This window comes from Phragmites australis, chromosome 20, assembly GCF_958298935.1.
Source record: "Phragmites australis chromosome 20, lpPhrAust1.1, whole genome shotgun sequence".
NCBI lineage: Eukaryota > Viridiplantae > Streptophyta > Magnoliopsida > Poales > Poaceae > Phragmites > Phragmites australis.
Window position 1 is genome coordinate 9,435,882 of NC_084940.1, and position 16,932 is coordinate 9,452,813.

A 16,932-nucleotide genomic window follows, 5' to 3' on the forward strand; every position below is an offset into this window, starting at 1 on the left:
TTATCTGCATGCGCTACTAGCTTGTTGCCTGCATGTACCTTGCCGTAGCAAACCAAATGCTCTTTTTTATATTTATCAATATTATCTAATTAACAGGCCACATTAACACTTTAATCTATCATTAACTCAACTATTGCACTAACAACTCAATTAGCAAGCCGATTACTAATGAAATTGACTAATCAACCGAATTAACTAATAAATGCATGAGTACTTCTTTTATTTGGCTAATGATCCATATAAGAGCCGAATTAAACTACACAATATCTGATGAACACTAATTATAAATTTGACAATCAAATTAAATCAGCTAGTAAATAATTTGGTCAATTAATCACTTAACTATCAAATCGAATTAATTAATTACTATGTCTAATAATTCGGCTAATCGAGCACATAAAAACATAACCATACCTAAATTACTTCAAAATGTTAATTTTTGTCATCAGCACCTCTATTATCGGCAGAAATGAGAGCTAGGCACAAACGGCTGATGCAACAACCGTGATGGACAAACATCTTCAAAACGAGTTAGAGCTCTACAGTGTTGGTAGATGTATTTGCTATCGGCTTAGCACAAAAGCGTGTTAGATATATGCCATGCGTGTGTAGCACGCATGCACACACGGTGCTACATCCTGGCCGGCCTACCTGCCGCGGATCACGCGTATTTCCTCAGGCCTCACCCATCCTTTTCTTCCGGTCATATCTGGTTGTTAACACATGAAAGGGACATCGATTTTCATTGAAACTAACCCGACTGTAACCCTTATCTGGGGCAAGCTTCTGGTGAGTATAAACTCACAACCATCCTTCCGGTGTGATTAGTTGTCTACATACGTTGTTATCTATATGGATCGTATATATATATTGAGAAAAAACAGTTGGAGCGGAGTCATGTTTGTTAAAAAGAATAGTATTTGATTGGTTGTATCTGTCTGGACAGGCTGAGCTGAGAAAACAAGTTAAAATATGTTTTAGTTTATATATGATGAGTGATCGATAAGATTATCGATTTAGTTTGTCGAGTTTTGGATTGCTTGAACTTAGTTTGAATATTTTGATTATGGATTAACTGGAGTTGGAGTTGGAGAAATGTATTTACTTATCTTATAGTGTGCAGATAATGGATACAACTTGGCGTTCGATGGTGGGTGATCGGGGCTACATGGGTGCTTGGTGCCAGATGATCAAGGAGGTCGGACGGAGTCAAGGGTGATCCTAGTTGTACACGTGGAGGTTAAGTAAAGCATGAAATGAAGGATAAAGATGACGTATTGACAAAATCAAGCGAAAGAGATACTGGTGCAAGTAACAAGACGGCCTGAGGGATCGGGAGCGGGAGAGACTTGCCGGTGGTCAGGATCATAAGACAGAGTACACGTATTGACATCATATGCTTGCTTAAGGTGTAAGCAAGTGACGAGTCACGTTTTGAGAAGAGTGCAGATGGTTTCATGGTTAGGTCTCAAAACCGTAAGAGGATTCGAGGAGTATGTACCATCACGAAGCTTACATCAAGACGAAGCTAAGTCATGAAGGCGTAACTGCCTTTCGATGGATGGAACAAGAAATTGTCCAAAATGCTCTCGATGTTAGGTAGGAGTATACTAAAAGAGAGTAGTATTTTGGTAATAAGCCACAAAACTTAGAGATCAAGTTTTGTAGGCCTATAAATATAGGGGTAGTGCTATGAGAAAGTTTAAATAAGCCATTTGAGCACTTTGTGCAACCTATTTGAGAGCCTATTGCTAGGGTTTTAGAGGAGAGAGGATGAGTGTCTAGCCTATGTAATAGGTGTGAGTTTTGAAAGGAAAATATTTGTAATTTACCTAAAATAGGGCTGATCTTTTTAAATAATAAAATTTATATTTTTGCATATGCTGGAATTCCCCTACTTCTAGTTTATCTCAATTGGTTCCCTTACTTTTTTGCAAGTTTTCGATCTTGGTTGCGATTTTCGTTTTCGTGCTTGAGCTGAATTTTTTCACCATATTGGAGTTAATCTTCTAGTTGCTAGAGACATAATATTCGTGTACAAAAGTACATAATTGGATATTGAATTCATTTGTCTCTAATTCATCAACTTAAATGTTTTTTTTCACTAGTGATCATCTCCTTGAGTTTTTTTATGTTTTTCCTAAAGATTTAATTTTTGTGTGGGGTTGAGTCATGGATTGGTTTGTTGTGAACCTAGGGTTCGATTTCAACCATGAGATCCACCTTTTGTTGGATTTTTAAATTTGGTTTTTAAATTAGAACTTCCTGATTGAGCCTGAATTTCTACTGCGTTGCTCTTTGTGGTGGTTCCTTTTTTAGTGTCTTAGGTGAACAAGGAGTAGGTCATCTATTTTGTAAGAAATTTATAAGGTGTCTATTTACCTCTCATCTAGTCACCTATCTCGGTCTTACAATTGATATCAGATCCAGTTTGATCACTTGTTGACCTTAACCGACTTTGTGATCCATAGGCGATATGGAGAGAAGCAGGAAGATTTCATTATTTGATGGAAGAGTCTTTTTGTACTGGAAGGTACGCATCTATGGCTTATCTTCTAAACTAAGGAAGTGCAATATCAGAATTAGTTGATTCCAACTACGAGATCCATACTGCTCGCAGCACTCAGGTTCAAATCAAACAGTACGAGGCCAACAACAAGGCCAGAAATATTTTGTTCACTAGCCTGAGTCGGAATGAGTTTAATAGGGTTCAGCACCTCCGTACTGCCTGGGTGATCTGAACTATTCTGAGTGTCTTCCATGAAAGCACTAATTAGATTGATGCCAGACACCAAAGCACTTACAACTAAGAATACCAAATATTTACGCAAGGGTCCGGTGAATCTTTAGATGCTATATTTGCTCATTTTGATGGAATTATGAGCAACCTTAGATACACTAGTGTTTTGCCCTACTTTGATCATGAGAGGACGATCAAGCTTCTCTATGCTCTTGATCGAAACATATGGGAAGTGAAGATCTCGAGCATTGAAGATTCATCAAGTTACGACACGTTAATTTGTGATGAAATCTTAAGCAAACTTAAGTCCATCAAGATAACCAAGGTGGCTCGGATTAGTCTTGGAAACCCCCTGTCTCAGAACATGGCCTTGGTTTCTGAACTAAATGGTGGCAATTAGGCTAGAGCTAGCTTTTCTTATGCTAACACCTCACCGAGTGGTTTTGCTTTGTCTTCTTTTGTTTCTATCACAAAGGAGCAGGTGGATGCACTGAATGATGAAGACCTTACTCTCATCATGAAAAAGTTCACCCACTTCTACAACAACAGGAGAGACCGAAGGAGAGGGGACTCTCGTGCTTGTTTTGAGTGTTGTGATACCAATCACTTCAAGGCAGACTGACTCAAGCTCAAAAAGAGGGAGGACAACTGTAGGATCAAGGATACCGACTAGAGGGGGGTGAATAGGCGGTTTTAAAACTAATTGCTAAGCGATCAAGAAAACTTTCGAAAATAAACTAAGGATCACTAGAGCAATATAAAGAACAACTAAGACCTAAGTTGAGGCTTGCAAACCTAGGGTGACATGCAACAATTTATAATCTAGGAAGATAAATTACTTGAAGTAAATTGCATGAAAGTAAATGATAAGGTAAATTGCTCAAAGATGACACAAGAGATTTTTTTCCCGTAGTCTCGGTGATTTGCCGATCACTCCTAATCCACATTGAGGTGAGTTCAAGCTTCAAACCGCTTCTCTATCAAGTATTAAATTCTCACACGAGAAATGGCTCATTCAAGCAACTTGACCTTAAGCCGGCAATGAACAAGAACTACTCACAACCTCGATTTCACTAGTGAAGCACTTTACCACTCTGGTAAGGCGTGCTCAAACCTCTCGCAATCACCACCGCGGCTCCTTCACAATCTTTCTTGAAGGGCTCGTCGGTGCCACAGCCTCCAAGCCGTCTAGGAGGCGGCAACCTCCAAGAGTAATAAGTTAACGATGCTTGCTTGAAGGATCACAAGTGCCAAATTGCTCAAACCTATGAAAACTATGCACTAGTTACTCTCAACCTCTCAAAGATGCAATCACGAGCTAATGGAGAGGGGGAGTAGAGCGCTAGAGCTCAAAGTGTTGTATTTATGTGCTAGAGTCAAGAGAGGCAATCAATGAGCCAGCTAACCCCATTTTTATACCCAACTTCACTAAATCTAGCTGTTACTGCCAATCTGACATCTCTGCGCAAGTGGTGGTCAGACTGCCGTCGTACGACTACAACAACGGTCAAAATGAATTCTGACACATCCTGGCAGTCAGACCGGAACACTCTGGGCGGTCAGACCGCCAGAGCAAAAACTCTTTGTGTGATTCTCGGTCAGATCGACAAGGCCCACGGTCAGACCGAAACTAAGTTTTGCTCAGGATTTTGAAGGTCTTTATACAGCGGTCAGACCGCCCGGAGGGCCGGTCCGACCGCCACTCTCATAGAGGCAAGACTGCACTGGATGTTATACAGCGGTCAGACCACCATCAGGCTCGATCAGACCGCCAGCACACAGTGAGCACATAAAAGCAGTCTTTTCGATGGTTTTTCTCAAACTATAAAATTTAACTCTAAATGATATGCAAGTTTGAGCAATTTGGTACCATAGAAACTTTAAGCAATCACGTTAACCTCTCTTAATAGTACGTCACTTATCCTATTAATCCGATCAACTTTTCTTCTCTAATCTCCGTTGACCGGTAAAAGAAAATGCCCTATAAGTATACCTTTGCTTGAGCTAGCCTTTCTTCATGCTTTTCACTCATGCAACCTCTAGCTCCACAACACCTTTGTGACTAACCTTTTCATAACTCATTCAAACATGTTAGTACATAAAGATATATTGTCATTAATTACCAAAACTCGAATTAGAGGCCTAGATGCTTCAATCTCCCCCTTTTTAGTAATTGATGACAATAAAACTAAGAAGTGATGTAAATTGAGTTTTGAGCCTACTTTTAGTCATTAACAAAAAGAAGACTCGAAGGTGAATGTTCATAGCAAGAGTTTTAAGTAATTGAAAATTGAAAAGGATAGCTTGCTATAAAGAACTCAAGTCATGGTAAGCTCCTCCTACACATGTGCCCATAATAATAAAAGGAGGATAATGGCACAAGTCATAAATTTAGAAGAGAATTTCAATGGAGTTTACCTTGTATATATGGATCCGAGGAAGGAGATATAATTTCTAAGATATCCAAAGATCAATATATCACATGATAGTATTGTCCTTGAAACATCCAATAAGGTTAGAACATAGAGATAAGCAAATAAACATACTTCAACATATTACAATATTTAGACATAGATTTATCACATAGTTCATCACAATATGTAAACAAAGGAAGTAAAGATGCAAAACATAATCCATTACAAAGCTTAAACAATTATGCTAAGCAGTAAATGAGAAACTGCTTCACTTCGTCTATTTCTCCCCCTTTGGCATCAAGTACCAAAAGATCTAGTCACCCTGAGGAAGAGGAGGAGGACGAGGAGAAACACTGTAAAAGTGATCGGAGAAAGCAGAGAACCGATCATCAAGCTGTTGTTGTCCAAGAGATAAAGTGTGGAACATGTCATGTAGTTCTTGGTTCTGAGCATTATCTTTCAGGACAGGCTCAGCTGGGTTCGAGAGCAAGTTCAAAAGATTTTGACTAAAAAATGAGTGCCTCCTTTCTCTAGTGGAGAAGTGCTCAGAGGGCAAAGTAAAAATGAATTTTATCTTGACCAAACCAAGATGTATGCTGACAATGTGGGTTGGGCTCTTGGGTTGGGTTTTGAGAGAGTGGCGTACAATGGGCAGAGTAAGACTATGTTCACCACACCTACTACCCTAGATGTTGATAAGTCCAAAACCAATACCATATCACCACCCATCAAGAAGAAATCCATACCACAACCCATCAAGAAGAAACTCGCACCACAGCCCAAGAAAACTCCACAAACTAAGGTGAGCGCCCCTGTGAGAAAGCTCAATAGTCGAGCTCCCGAGAGATTTTACCATTGCACCTACTATCAGCGGGATGGTCATTTGGTTGCTTTTTGCTTTCATCGTAGGAGAGATGAGCGGCATGAGTGAGAGTGAAGTACCCGAGACATGTATCGCCCATCTGTTGGTGTACATGAACCTTTTCCCCTCTCCTACCCACGAGTCTCTATTGCTTTTCAGTTTTTTCTTAGAGGCGTTGCTCGACGTGGATTTTGCCATGACTCATATGGTTTTGATCCACGTGTAAGAGGCTTTGAGTTCCAGCGCTTAGGCGGATCACGTTTTCCTCATCGTGGTACTCTCCCCTAGTGTGTTGGTGTTAAGTTGCATGCACCTACTATTTCTGCTTTAGGGCGGATGGCCCAGTACTGGATTCACATGAGGTTTTTAACTAACCCCAGTACTGAGCCATCCACATTCTATTCTTCTTATATGTAGGTGGCAAGCAGAGGTCTGGAGAACAAGTGGCTCATCGACTTCGGTTGTTCGTATCACATGACCGAAGATTCATCATGATTCTCCAGTCTCACCCCAACGAAATATCATGAGTGCATCAGATTCTTGGTTGATCGAAAAGTTAGAGTGAAGTCCAAAGGAACTATAAAGGTAAATGAGAGTTTAACTCTAAAAAATGTGACTTTTGTTGAGCATCTAGGATATAACTTGCTTTCTATATCTCAATTGCTTGATAAGGACATGGAAGTACGCTTCAAACATGATACTTCTCAAGTTCTTGATTCTTCTTGCGCTTTGATTTGTAATTTTTCTCAAGTTAAGAGAGTTTTTGGAGCTGATTTTTCTGAGTCTTTTAGTTCTTCTTGGTGTTTAATTGTTCAACCTTCTTCTAAACTTTGAATGTGGCATAGGAAACTAGGACATATGAGCTTTGATTTGCTTACTCGTTTAAGTGCCATAGTCTTGATCCTAGGATTGCCCAAGCTCAAGTTTGAGAAGAATAACCTTGTTTGTGCTCCTTGTCAGCATGACAAGATAGTTACAGCTCCTCACCCATCAATCAATCTGGTGATGACTGAATGACCGGGAGAACTTCTCCATATGGACACTGTTAGTCCTTCTCAGGTTTGTTCAGCGGATGGGAAGCGGTATGTACTTATTATTATTGACGATTCCTCTTGCTACTCTTAGGTCTTCTTTCTTGTAAGAAAGAAAGAAGTGTTCTCACACTTTCGGAGCTTACCTTTGAGATTGTTCAAAGAACTCCCAGGTGCCTTGAAAGTATTTCGTAGTGATAATAATACCGAGTTCAAGAACTATCTCTTTGATGCTTTCTGCCTTGAACATGGCATTGAGCATCAATTTTCTTCCCCATGCGTTCTTTAGCAGAATGACATGGTTGAAATAAAGAATAAAATTTTGGCGGAGATGGCTAGGACGATGCTTAATGAGCATAAGACTCCAAGCAAGTTTTGGGCTGAGACCATTAGCACAACATGCTACATCTCAAATCGGATTTTCTTACGCTTGATGTTGAATTTGACTTCTTATGAGTTGCGCTTTAGGAGGAAGCCAAAGGTTTCACATTTGAGAGTTTTCGGCTATCGGTGCTTCATCCTAAAGCGTGGCAATCTCGACAAGTTCGAGTCGCATTCTTCCGATAGAATTTTCTTGGATTATTCTATTCACAATCATGCTTACAAAGTTTGTAATCTTGACACTAACACCATCATGGAATCTCGTGATATGACTTTTGATGAAACAACCTATGTGCTAGTTCTGCTTTTGAGTGTGCAGGAAATCAGGATATGAGCGGGAGCATCTTTGTAGATGGTGACCTTCCAGCTCTCAATGATGACGATGATAATCCACTACTTCCCTCAATCACACCTGCTTCAGAGCTGGCTCCTACTTCTACTCCAGCAGAGGATCCTGCAACCTCTACATCCACTTCAGCTATTCTCGAGCCTGCACCAGCTGTGTTTGAGGGGGAGATTCTCTCACAGTGTGAGGCCCCAAATACATTCAGTGGAGACACCCTCACACATGATCGGAGATCTCAATGAGAGGGTAACTAGATCCAAGTTTGCTTCTCATACCCATTTTACTAATTATGCATTCATTGTTTCTTTTGAGCCTCATGATATTGGACATGCTTTATCTGATTCAAATTGGATCGATGTCATACGTTAAGAGCTAGAAAACTTTGAAAGAAACTAAGTTTGAGTCATTGTAGAGCTACCTCATAATATCCACACCATAGGCACAAAATGGGTTTTCAAAAACAAACGAGGGGAGGATAGATCTATAGTGAGAAACAAGGTTATACTAGTGGCTCAGGGTTTCACTCAAATAGAGAGGATAGACTTTAGAGAGACATTTGCACCGGTAACTAGACTAGAATCCATTAGGATCCTTTTTGCTTTTGTGGCATCCCAGGGTTTCAAGCTGTATCAAATGAATGTCAAGAATGCGTTTCTAAATGGTTTCATTTAGGAAGAGGTTTATGTCAAGCAATCCCCAGGCTTTGAACACACCAAATACCCACATAGAGTATATAAGATTCAGAAAGCTTTGTATGGGCTTAAGTAAGCATCTATGGCTTGGTAGGATAGGCTTATGTCTTTTTTGTTAGAGCATGGTTATGTCATGGGGTCGGTTGATAAAAATTTATTCACTCCCAGGTATGGCAAAGATTTCCTACTTGTTCAGATTTACATGGATGATATCATTTTTGTGGCTCTTCTCATGTACTTATGACTAAGTTTGCAGAAACTATGAGTAGGGAGTTTGAGATGTCAATGATGGGTGAGCTTAATTTCTTCCTTAGACTTCAAATTAAGCAATGCAAGCAGGGTACATTCGTCCACCATGCGAAGTATACCAAGGAAATACTGAAGAAGTTCGACATGAGCGACATGAAGCCCTTAGTGACACCGATGGCTACCTCAACTATGCTTGATCTGGATGAAGATGGCGAAGAGGTGGACCAGCGAGAGTTCAGGAGCATGATTGACTCCCTCCTATACTTGACGACGGCAAGATCAAACATCCACTTCGCTCTCTGCCTCTGCGCACGCTTCCAAGATTCACCGAGGACGTCTCACCGCCAAAAGGTGAAATGCATTCTGAGGTACCTCAAGCATACTCTCGAGTATGGACTCTAGTTTTCTGCTTCCTCTTCGCTTTCTCTTCGAGGTTTTTTCGATGCGGATTTTGCTGGGTGTAGAATTGACAGGAAGAGTACTTCTGGTGCGTGTCATTTCTTGGGTACTTCTTTGTGTGTTGATCTTCTTCCAAACAGTCTAGCGTTGCTCAATCTACTACTGAAGTTGAATATGTAGCTGCCGTTAGCTGTTGCTAACAGATTTTGTGGATGGTTGCTTCCTTGAGGGACTTTGGATTAGATTTCAAGAGTGTCCACTTTTGTGTGATAACGCCAGTGCCATAAGCCTAGCCAATAATCCAGTCCAGTACTCTAGAACCAAACACATAGATGTAAGATTTTACTTTCTGAGAGACCACAATAAGAAGCGGGACATAGACTTGAAATACATTGATATCCAACACCAGCTAGCCGATATCTTCACTAAGCCTATAAATGCTACTAGATTTTCCTATTGAGGAGCTTGGTGTGTACCATCCCTATGACATTGTGTGAGTGGGAGTTACCTTTATATATACTCTATCTTACTTTTGTTGTATTTACATTGTATCGTATCATGTAAGATAATTATAGTAGTTGAGCTTTGACTTGTATGTCTTTAGCACTTTCGTTTGCTAGAATTGAATTTGGACTAAGTTGAGCAGTTATGCGGAGCAAGATTTTAATCTTAGACTCCTCTTGATGCTTTGATATAAAATATTTTAAGCAAGCTAGCTTTCCTTAAGATAAAATTTGGTAATTTTATAAATCATATAGACTATAAAATGCTACATTCTTGATCACCATATTTGTAATTGATTTGACTTAGTTAATGCTTGTGTTAAGACTAGTTTGATGAATATCTTGTTCTAGGTTTCTTAGTTCAAGTCAGTGGATTGAAAATATTGCACTATATTTTCTGTTTTTATCAAATATTTAGCTCATGATAGAACCTTGGGGGGATAAATATTTCTTGTGTTGCAAAGGCACTACTTGATTTGTTGTGAAAACTTTATAACTTGTGAAATTTGAATAATCCTGTGAAAATCAAGTTTCTTGCGAAAAATATGATCCAATACGGTTGTCTTAAACCCTCAAGGTGTTTGTCGTACGCAGTCGCGCGACATTTCGCTTGGATAATAGGCAACTTGAGGATAAAAATGAAAGAAATATGCCTAAAAGATCGATTTTATTTTAATCACTTTATCTAACTAAGTATTGGTTTCATATGTGAGTGTTTGTAAAGCCTCATGAATGCTTGTTTGTCTAATTTGAGATTGAAGTTGGCTAGTTCTTAATGATTGTATCACTTTATCTAACTAAGTATACTTATGAAAGCTTATAAGGTTTGCATGTTCATGCATTGCATAATGTTTTGTCCTTGATGTTTGCATTGACAAAGGAGGAGAAATGAATGAAAAGGGGGATAAATGAAAAATATGCATCAAATCACAAAGAACAGTCTTGCATAAATGAAAAATATGCATTCATCAAGGGGGGCATTTGATTTTGTATTTTTGAGCTTTATTGTTGTTTTGAGGTTTTTGGATTGTCTTTGCCTCATTTAGACGTTATACAATCTTTCTTATGCCAAGTGATATATTTTTACTCTTTCTTGAGTTTTTGTCACTTGGATGAGCTTATCTTCTCCAAAACAATATCTTTGTGCTTTGAGGTGTTATCAATGCACTCATAAGGGGGAGATTGAGAAACCAAGTTAAAATGTGCCTTGGTTTATATGTGATGAGTGATTAACAAGTTTGTCGATTTGGTTTATCGAGTTTTGGATTGCTTGAACTTGGTTTGAATATTTTGATTATGGACTAACTGGAGTTGGAGTTGAAGAAATGTATTTACTTGTCTAATGGTGTGCAGGTGACAGATGTAACTTGGTGGTTGACGATAGGTGATCGGAGCTAAGCGGGTGCTTGGTGTCGGACGATCAGGAGGTCGGGCGGAGTCAATGGTGATCCTATCTGTACATATGGAGGTTAAGCAAAGCATGAAACGGAGGATGAAGACGGCGTGTTGACAAGGTCAAGCGAAAGGAATGCTGTTACAAATGACAAGACATGCCGAGGGATTGGGAACGCGAGAGACTTGCCGGCGGTCAGGATCGCAAGACGGAGTACACGTGTCGATATCAGAGTGCTTGCTTAGGGTGTAAGCAATTGACGAGTCACGCTTTGATAAACGTGCAAAGAGTTTCACGATTGGACCTCAAAACTGTGGGAGAATTTGAGGAGTATGTGGCCCCATCACGAAGCTTGTGTTGAGACAAAGCTATGTCGTGAAGGAGTCGTGGCCGTTCAATGGACGGAGCAAGAAATAGACTAAAATATCATCAATGATAGGTAAGAGTATACTATAAGAGAGAGGTATTTTGGTAATAAGTTAGGAAATTTAGGCGTCAAGTTTTCTAGGACTATAAATAGAGGGGTATGGCTATGAGAGAGTTTGAATAAGCTACTTGAGCCCCTTATGCCACCCATTTGAGAGCCTAGTGCTAGAGTTTTATATGAGAGAAATGATGAGTGTTTAGTCTATGTAATAGATGTGAGTTTTGAGAGAATTTTTTTTGTAAATTGCCTAAAATAAGGTTGACCTCTTTGAATAATGAAGTTTATGTTTTTGCATATGTTTGAATTCCCCTCCTTCTAGTTTCCCTCTTTAGTTCCCTTGTTTTTTTTGAAAGTTTTTGATCTCGGTTACGATTTTCATTTTTGTGTTTGAGCTGAATTTTTTCATCTTGTTGGAGTTAATCTTCTATTTGCTAGAGGCATAAAATCCGCGTACAAAAGTACACAATTGGGTATTGAATTTCTTTGCCTCTAATCCATCAACTTGGAGGTTTTCTTCACTCGGTAATCATCTCCTTGAGTTTTTGGTGTTTCTCCTAAAGATCCAATTTTTGTGTGGGGGTGGAGTCATGGATTGGTTTGATGTGAAACATAGGGTTCGATTCCAACCATGAGACCCACCTTTTGTTGGATTTTCAAAGTTGGTTTTTGAATTGGAACTTCCGAGTTGAGCCCGAATTTTTGCTGCGTTGCTCTTTGTGGTGATTCTTTCTTGAGGTGCGTTGGGTGAATGAGTAGGTCATATATTTCGCAAGAAATTTATAAGGTGCCTATTCACCCTCTTTAGTAGCCTATTTCGATCCTACATGAGCTGAATTTCTGTTTGGTTGATTGAATCTGAGGTCACATGTGCGAATGCAATAACTGAGATTTTAATTGTTTACTCGCATGAGGTGATTTTGTGACACTGACAAGTAAGACTGCCTGCATAAGCGGATGCAGCAGCCTGCATCCACCGGGTCAAGCTGTGGAGAGAGCATCCCTCTCAAGTCAGGCTGCGAGCGTACATTTTCATCCGCTAGACCAGGCTGGGACAATGCATACGGGCAACCAAACACATTTCTCTTTGAGATTATATACATCCGACAAGCTAGGATCCATTCATGTGGGTAGCCAATCATCCCTAGTGAATACTCCTTAGCTTCTAGTGAATAGAAATACCCAAAAACTTCTCTAGTTCAAACACTCTTGGTTTCAGCTTTGACTTTTTAACATTTTGGACTTCCTCTGAGCTACCTAATGCTAGACTTGACTAATGGGCACCACAACTATCTCTGTAGCTTAAACTAGGTCGAGTTATTATCCTCGACCCCTTTAATAATACGGTCAAAGAAAAACAAAGTCATATACTATTCTAAGTGTCTATCAACACCAAATGACACTTATCTTTGTGTATCATTTGAACCATCAACATGAAAACTAATATAAGGACCAATAATACATAAATATTATCATCGTGACCTAACTTTCAATAATCCTATAAAATATATATTAGTCATGATAATCGTGTTGTCATTAATCACTAAAACTCAAAGTTGTTGAGGACTTAGATGCTTACAATCGCGTTGTGGCAAACAACATCGTTGAATCTAGTTGGTTGCGCCAGTTGCTCTTGGAACTCCATGGTCCCCTTCAGCACGGCACTTTGGTCTACTGCAACAACATCAGCGTCGTCCACCTCTCCAGAAGCATGTTGCTCTCAGTGACATCCGTGTTCTTCACGTCCAACGTCATCATAATACACCGACATCTTCACCAAAAGGCTACCCACATCTGTCTTCATAGAATTTTGATCCAATATGAATAGTTTGCCCTTCCGCCGTTCTGATTATGGAGAGTGTTACATATATACCATACGTGTGTAGCACACATGCATACACGGTGCTCCATCCTAGCCGGCCTACGTGCTGCCGATCACACATATTTTCTTAGGCCTCTTAGTTTCTATAAACCAGTTATTAAGATATGAAAGGAACACGTCTATATATATAACCTATGGTTATTAATTAATTTATTATGTGAATTATTTCTGCGTTCAAGCGAGGTGAAGAGCGAAAATGGTGGTTGGAGAATAGGAAAGATTAAAAAAAGTTACATATTACAGATGTCATTTCGCATGAGTTCAATTCCACGTGATTCAGAAAAATTTCGCGAATTTCAAACAGAGCCAGTCAGAGGAAGTACAATCTCTCGCTTTATAGTACGATTTCGACGAGCAATGTACTTTTAGGCTCACATAATCTTTTTTGTATTCTGTCGAAGTGTCGAGCGTTGTCTGTATAACTGATGAGCGCATGCAGCTAGTGCAATCGCCCTGGTCCGACTAAAAAAAAGAGAGATAATTCTATGTGCCACCGAATATTAATAATTTTTTTATTTTTCATAAAAAAGTTATGGCCCTTTTCATACTATTAATTAATTTTTCCTTTCCTATATGCCATTACTGTTATAACAAAGGTGACGGTAGTGACGCACTTTATTTTTCATCTCCTGTGTGACACTATCGTCATCTCCGTTATAACAGCAATATCACTTAGAGGATAAAAAAACTAAACTAATGGCATATAAAGGACTATGATTTTTTAATGGGAAATTGAAAATTTCGTTAACATTAAGTGGCACATATTGAATTATCAAAAAACTTATGTCATCAACAATTAAATGGGCTTTTTTCTAGCTGCGGTTAAACTGGGCTTTTTGTTCAGCCTTTGACACCAACAAGTAAATGGGCTTCAGCCAACCAAATGGAGGCCCATGGAGCCCGTATAAGCTGAGGCTGAGCTCCTCTGGCCCACTACCGCATCAACCCGATCCTAGCCGTCTGATCTAGGTCAAGGCCCCGCGGGGCACCCTTTATAGTCCGCATCGCCGCCACGCGCTCGCTCCCCTTGCCCCCCGGCCTCTCTGCTCTAGGCTCTAGCCACCCACTAGGGTTTATCGACCGGCGTGTACGTGGCGACGGCGGCGAGATGGTGCAGCGCCTGACCTACCGGAAGCGGCACAGCTATGCCACCAAGTCCAACCAGACGCGGGTCGTCAAGACCCCAGGTCCGGATCCCCTACTCTTCTCTCCTCTTTGTTTCCTTCATTTCTCGGTGGCTTCTTGATCTGCTTTGGGTGTGGTTTTGATGCGCTCGGTCGGTTTGTGGCTTGTGCTTGCAGGTGGCAGGCTCGTGTACCAGTACACCAAGAAGAGGGCGAGCGGGCCCAAGTGCCCCGTGACCGGGAAGAAGATCCAGGGGGTGAGTGACTGCTTTACCTAGCATAGCGTAGCTTTGTCATGTAGTTCTTGGTTGTTTCAGTTCGTCTTGGTATGGTTGTTTGGTTTGGGAGTTGGTTGGTGATGGAGTATGATTGTGGGGTTGGTGGTCGAATCTGGTGGGAAAATGTAGTTGAATCAGTAGTTAATCTCGATGTTCCCTTGTGCTACTTTAGAATGTCTAGCACTAAAGATTGTCTTCTAGTGCACAAAGGGTGATATAATAACGGAATTGTAGTGGAACTTGCAATCATTAGGTGATGAGTTCAGCTGATTGGGTGTAAAATTGATAACTAGATGATCCTTTTGTAAATTGTGATTTTGCATATTGTTAAGAAATTACGCCTTTCGGATGGAGTTGGCTTGCCTGATGGTTCGTGAACAGCCAGTTCGGATTTGCTGCTGCTAATTCTAGGTATGGTTAGTTCTTGTTATGCTTGTAGATATCCAACAAGCATTTCAGGATAGCACTGCAGCATTTTTCATAGGGCCCATATCGGCTTGACCATAGTATTTATTTTCTTGGTTTGACTGGCTTTTGTACCGTGTAGTGCATTTTACAGTAATTATTTGACCAATAACAAAGTTACAAACACCCGATTGCTGTTCTGTGAATGTTGATTTTTGTAGCTCTATTTTATCTTAATTGTTTGCAATGTGCCCAGGAGGATTAAGATTTTTCAGTTGAAACTTTTGTTGACACCATTCTGGTAGTCTTTGTTGAGTTCATTTAAGCATCAGATTATACACCGTCAGTGTGTAAGGTTGGCATTGTCAATTTGTCATCCTAGTTCCTATTGTTAGACCATGACACCGTTTTGTTATCTGAATTGCCTGACATGGTGCGAAATAATACAAAGTTGTGTTACAGAATGCATATGCGTCTTATTTTGTTTACCTTTGAAATAAATATGTACTGCTGAAGGGAACAATCTGTGTATTTTGTAAGAATAGTTCCAGAACCTCATTTGACATACCATTTTCCTTTTAGAAAATGGTGGTTAATTCTGTCTTCTGTTGAATCTGTGCTGCATGGTGAACCACTTAATGTGTTTTGTCATAACACGTTTTGGTGATTATTTTGATTGGAATGCTTTCATGTTCTTGAAATTGCCTTATAATTTGGATGTGCACTATGGATATTCCATCTTGATTGCTCATGCTGTTGTGACATTCATTTCCAGATTCCCCACCTCAGGCCTGCTGAGTACAAAAGGTCTAGGTTGTCTAGGAACCGCAGAACTGTGAACCGTCCCTATGGTGGAGTGCTCTCTGGAACTGCAGTTAGAGAAAGGTCAGAAAACAGTTTTAATATCTTCTGATTCGATCACCCTTAAGGAGCAAACCTGTCTGGTATGTAATCTCACATGATTTATATTGCCTTGCAGGATCATCCGTGCTTTCCTGGTTGAAGAGCAGAAAATTGTGAAGAAGGTGTTGAAAATACAGAAGACCAAAGACAAGACTGCTTCAAAGTAACTCTGAAAATGGAAGTGAGTCGCTGTTCTGTAAACAAGGGAAGATATTTTTGGCGATGGTGATGATCAATGGTTTAGTCTCTTCTAGCTAAATGTTCTTGTATGTCGGAGCAACAACTGTTTCTAGAATACTTGAAATATGTCTACCATTGTGATGTCAAAGATTATGAGACGACATTTGATCCCTCAGTTGCTTTGTTCACTATGCCTGTGGAGTGGCGTATTCGTCATGCTGTCTCTGTTGTGTATTTTGTTATCGTGCATCCTTTTAATAATGCATTTGGGCTTAGTGTTGTATGTGTTATTAGGATAGTGGATTATGCTCACCGTCCGTCGTGTTGTATGGTATTGATAATATCTATTGTAAGACTCTATTTACTAGCGACTGATCGAGAGACTGGTATAATAATAGTTTTAAGCACCAGGGATAATCCGGAGCGTTTCACCCGTCCTCCCAGATCCGGCCAGAGAGTAGGAGCAAAACGGAGAAGGCCCCTGCCGCCTACGGCCTCCCTGCCCCTTTTTGGCCCCTGTCGCATGCTGCCCTACGCATCACCCCTGCCTGTGGCCTTGCGTGCCGCCCCCGTCGCCCTTTCCCCATCGCCGCCTAGGCCTAGGCGTTAGGTCTTCTTCCCCCATCTACCGTCGAGCTAAGGCGATCACCTCTTCCTCTCCTTGAGCGCATCGCTACCTGCATGTCCTACCGCCTCTCTCCTATATCCCAATCCCGAGTCGATTTG

The 16,932-nt window shown here is 40.4% G+C and overlaps 1 protein-coding gene across 1 annotated transcript; it reads left to right on the plus strand.

The window, feature by feature from the left end:
* The first annotated feature begins 14,324 nt into the window (after positions 1–14,324).
* Positions 14,325–16,496, plus strand: LOC133901397 (large ribosomal subunit protein eL34-like). The gene is made up of 4 exons (XM_062342776.1): positions 14,325–14,503; positions 14,618–14,697; positions 15,899–16,008; positions 16,103–16,496. Exons 1-4 carry the CDS (start codon positions 14,425–14,427, stop codon positions 16,191–16,193), a joined length of 360 nt encoding a protein of 119 aa, XP_062198760.1. The 5' UTR covers positions 14,325–14,424; the 3' UTR covers positions 16,194–16,496.
* Positions 16,497–16,932: the final 436 nt, after the last annotated feature.

Bases quoted from the DNA above. Each gene is read 5' to 3' on its own strand.
- LOC133901397 (XM_062342776.1), top strand. From the start codon at position 14,425: ATGGTGCAGCGCCTGACCTACCGGAAGCGGCACAGCTATGCCACCAAG. The intron at 14,698-15,898 runs GTGAGTGACTGC...ATTCATTTCCAG, and splicing joins CCGGGAAGAAGATCCAGGGG to ATTCCCCACCTCAGGCCTGC. The intron at 16,009-16,102 runs GTCAGAAAACAG...ATTGCCTTGCAG, and splicing joins GGAACTGCAGTTAGAGAAAG to GATCATCCGTGCTTTCCTGG.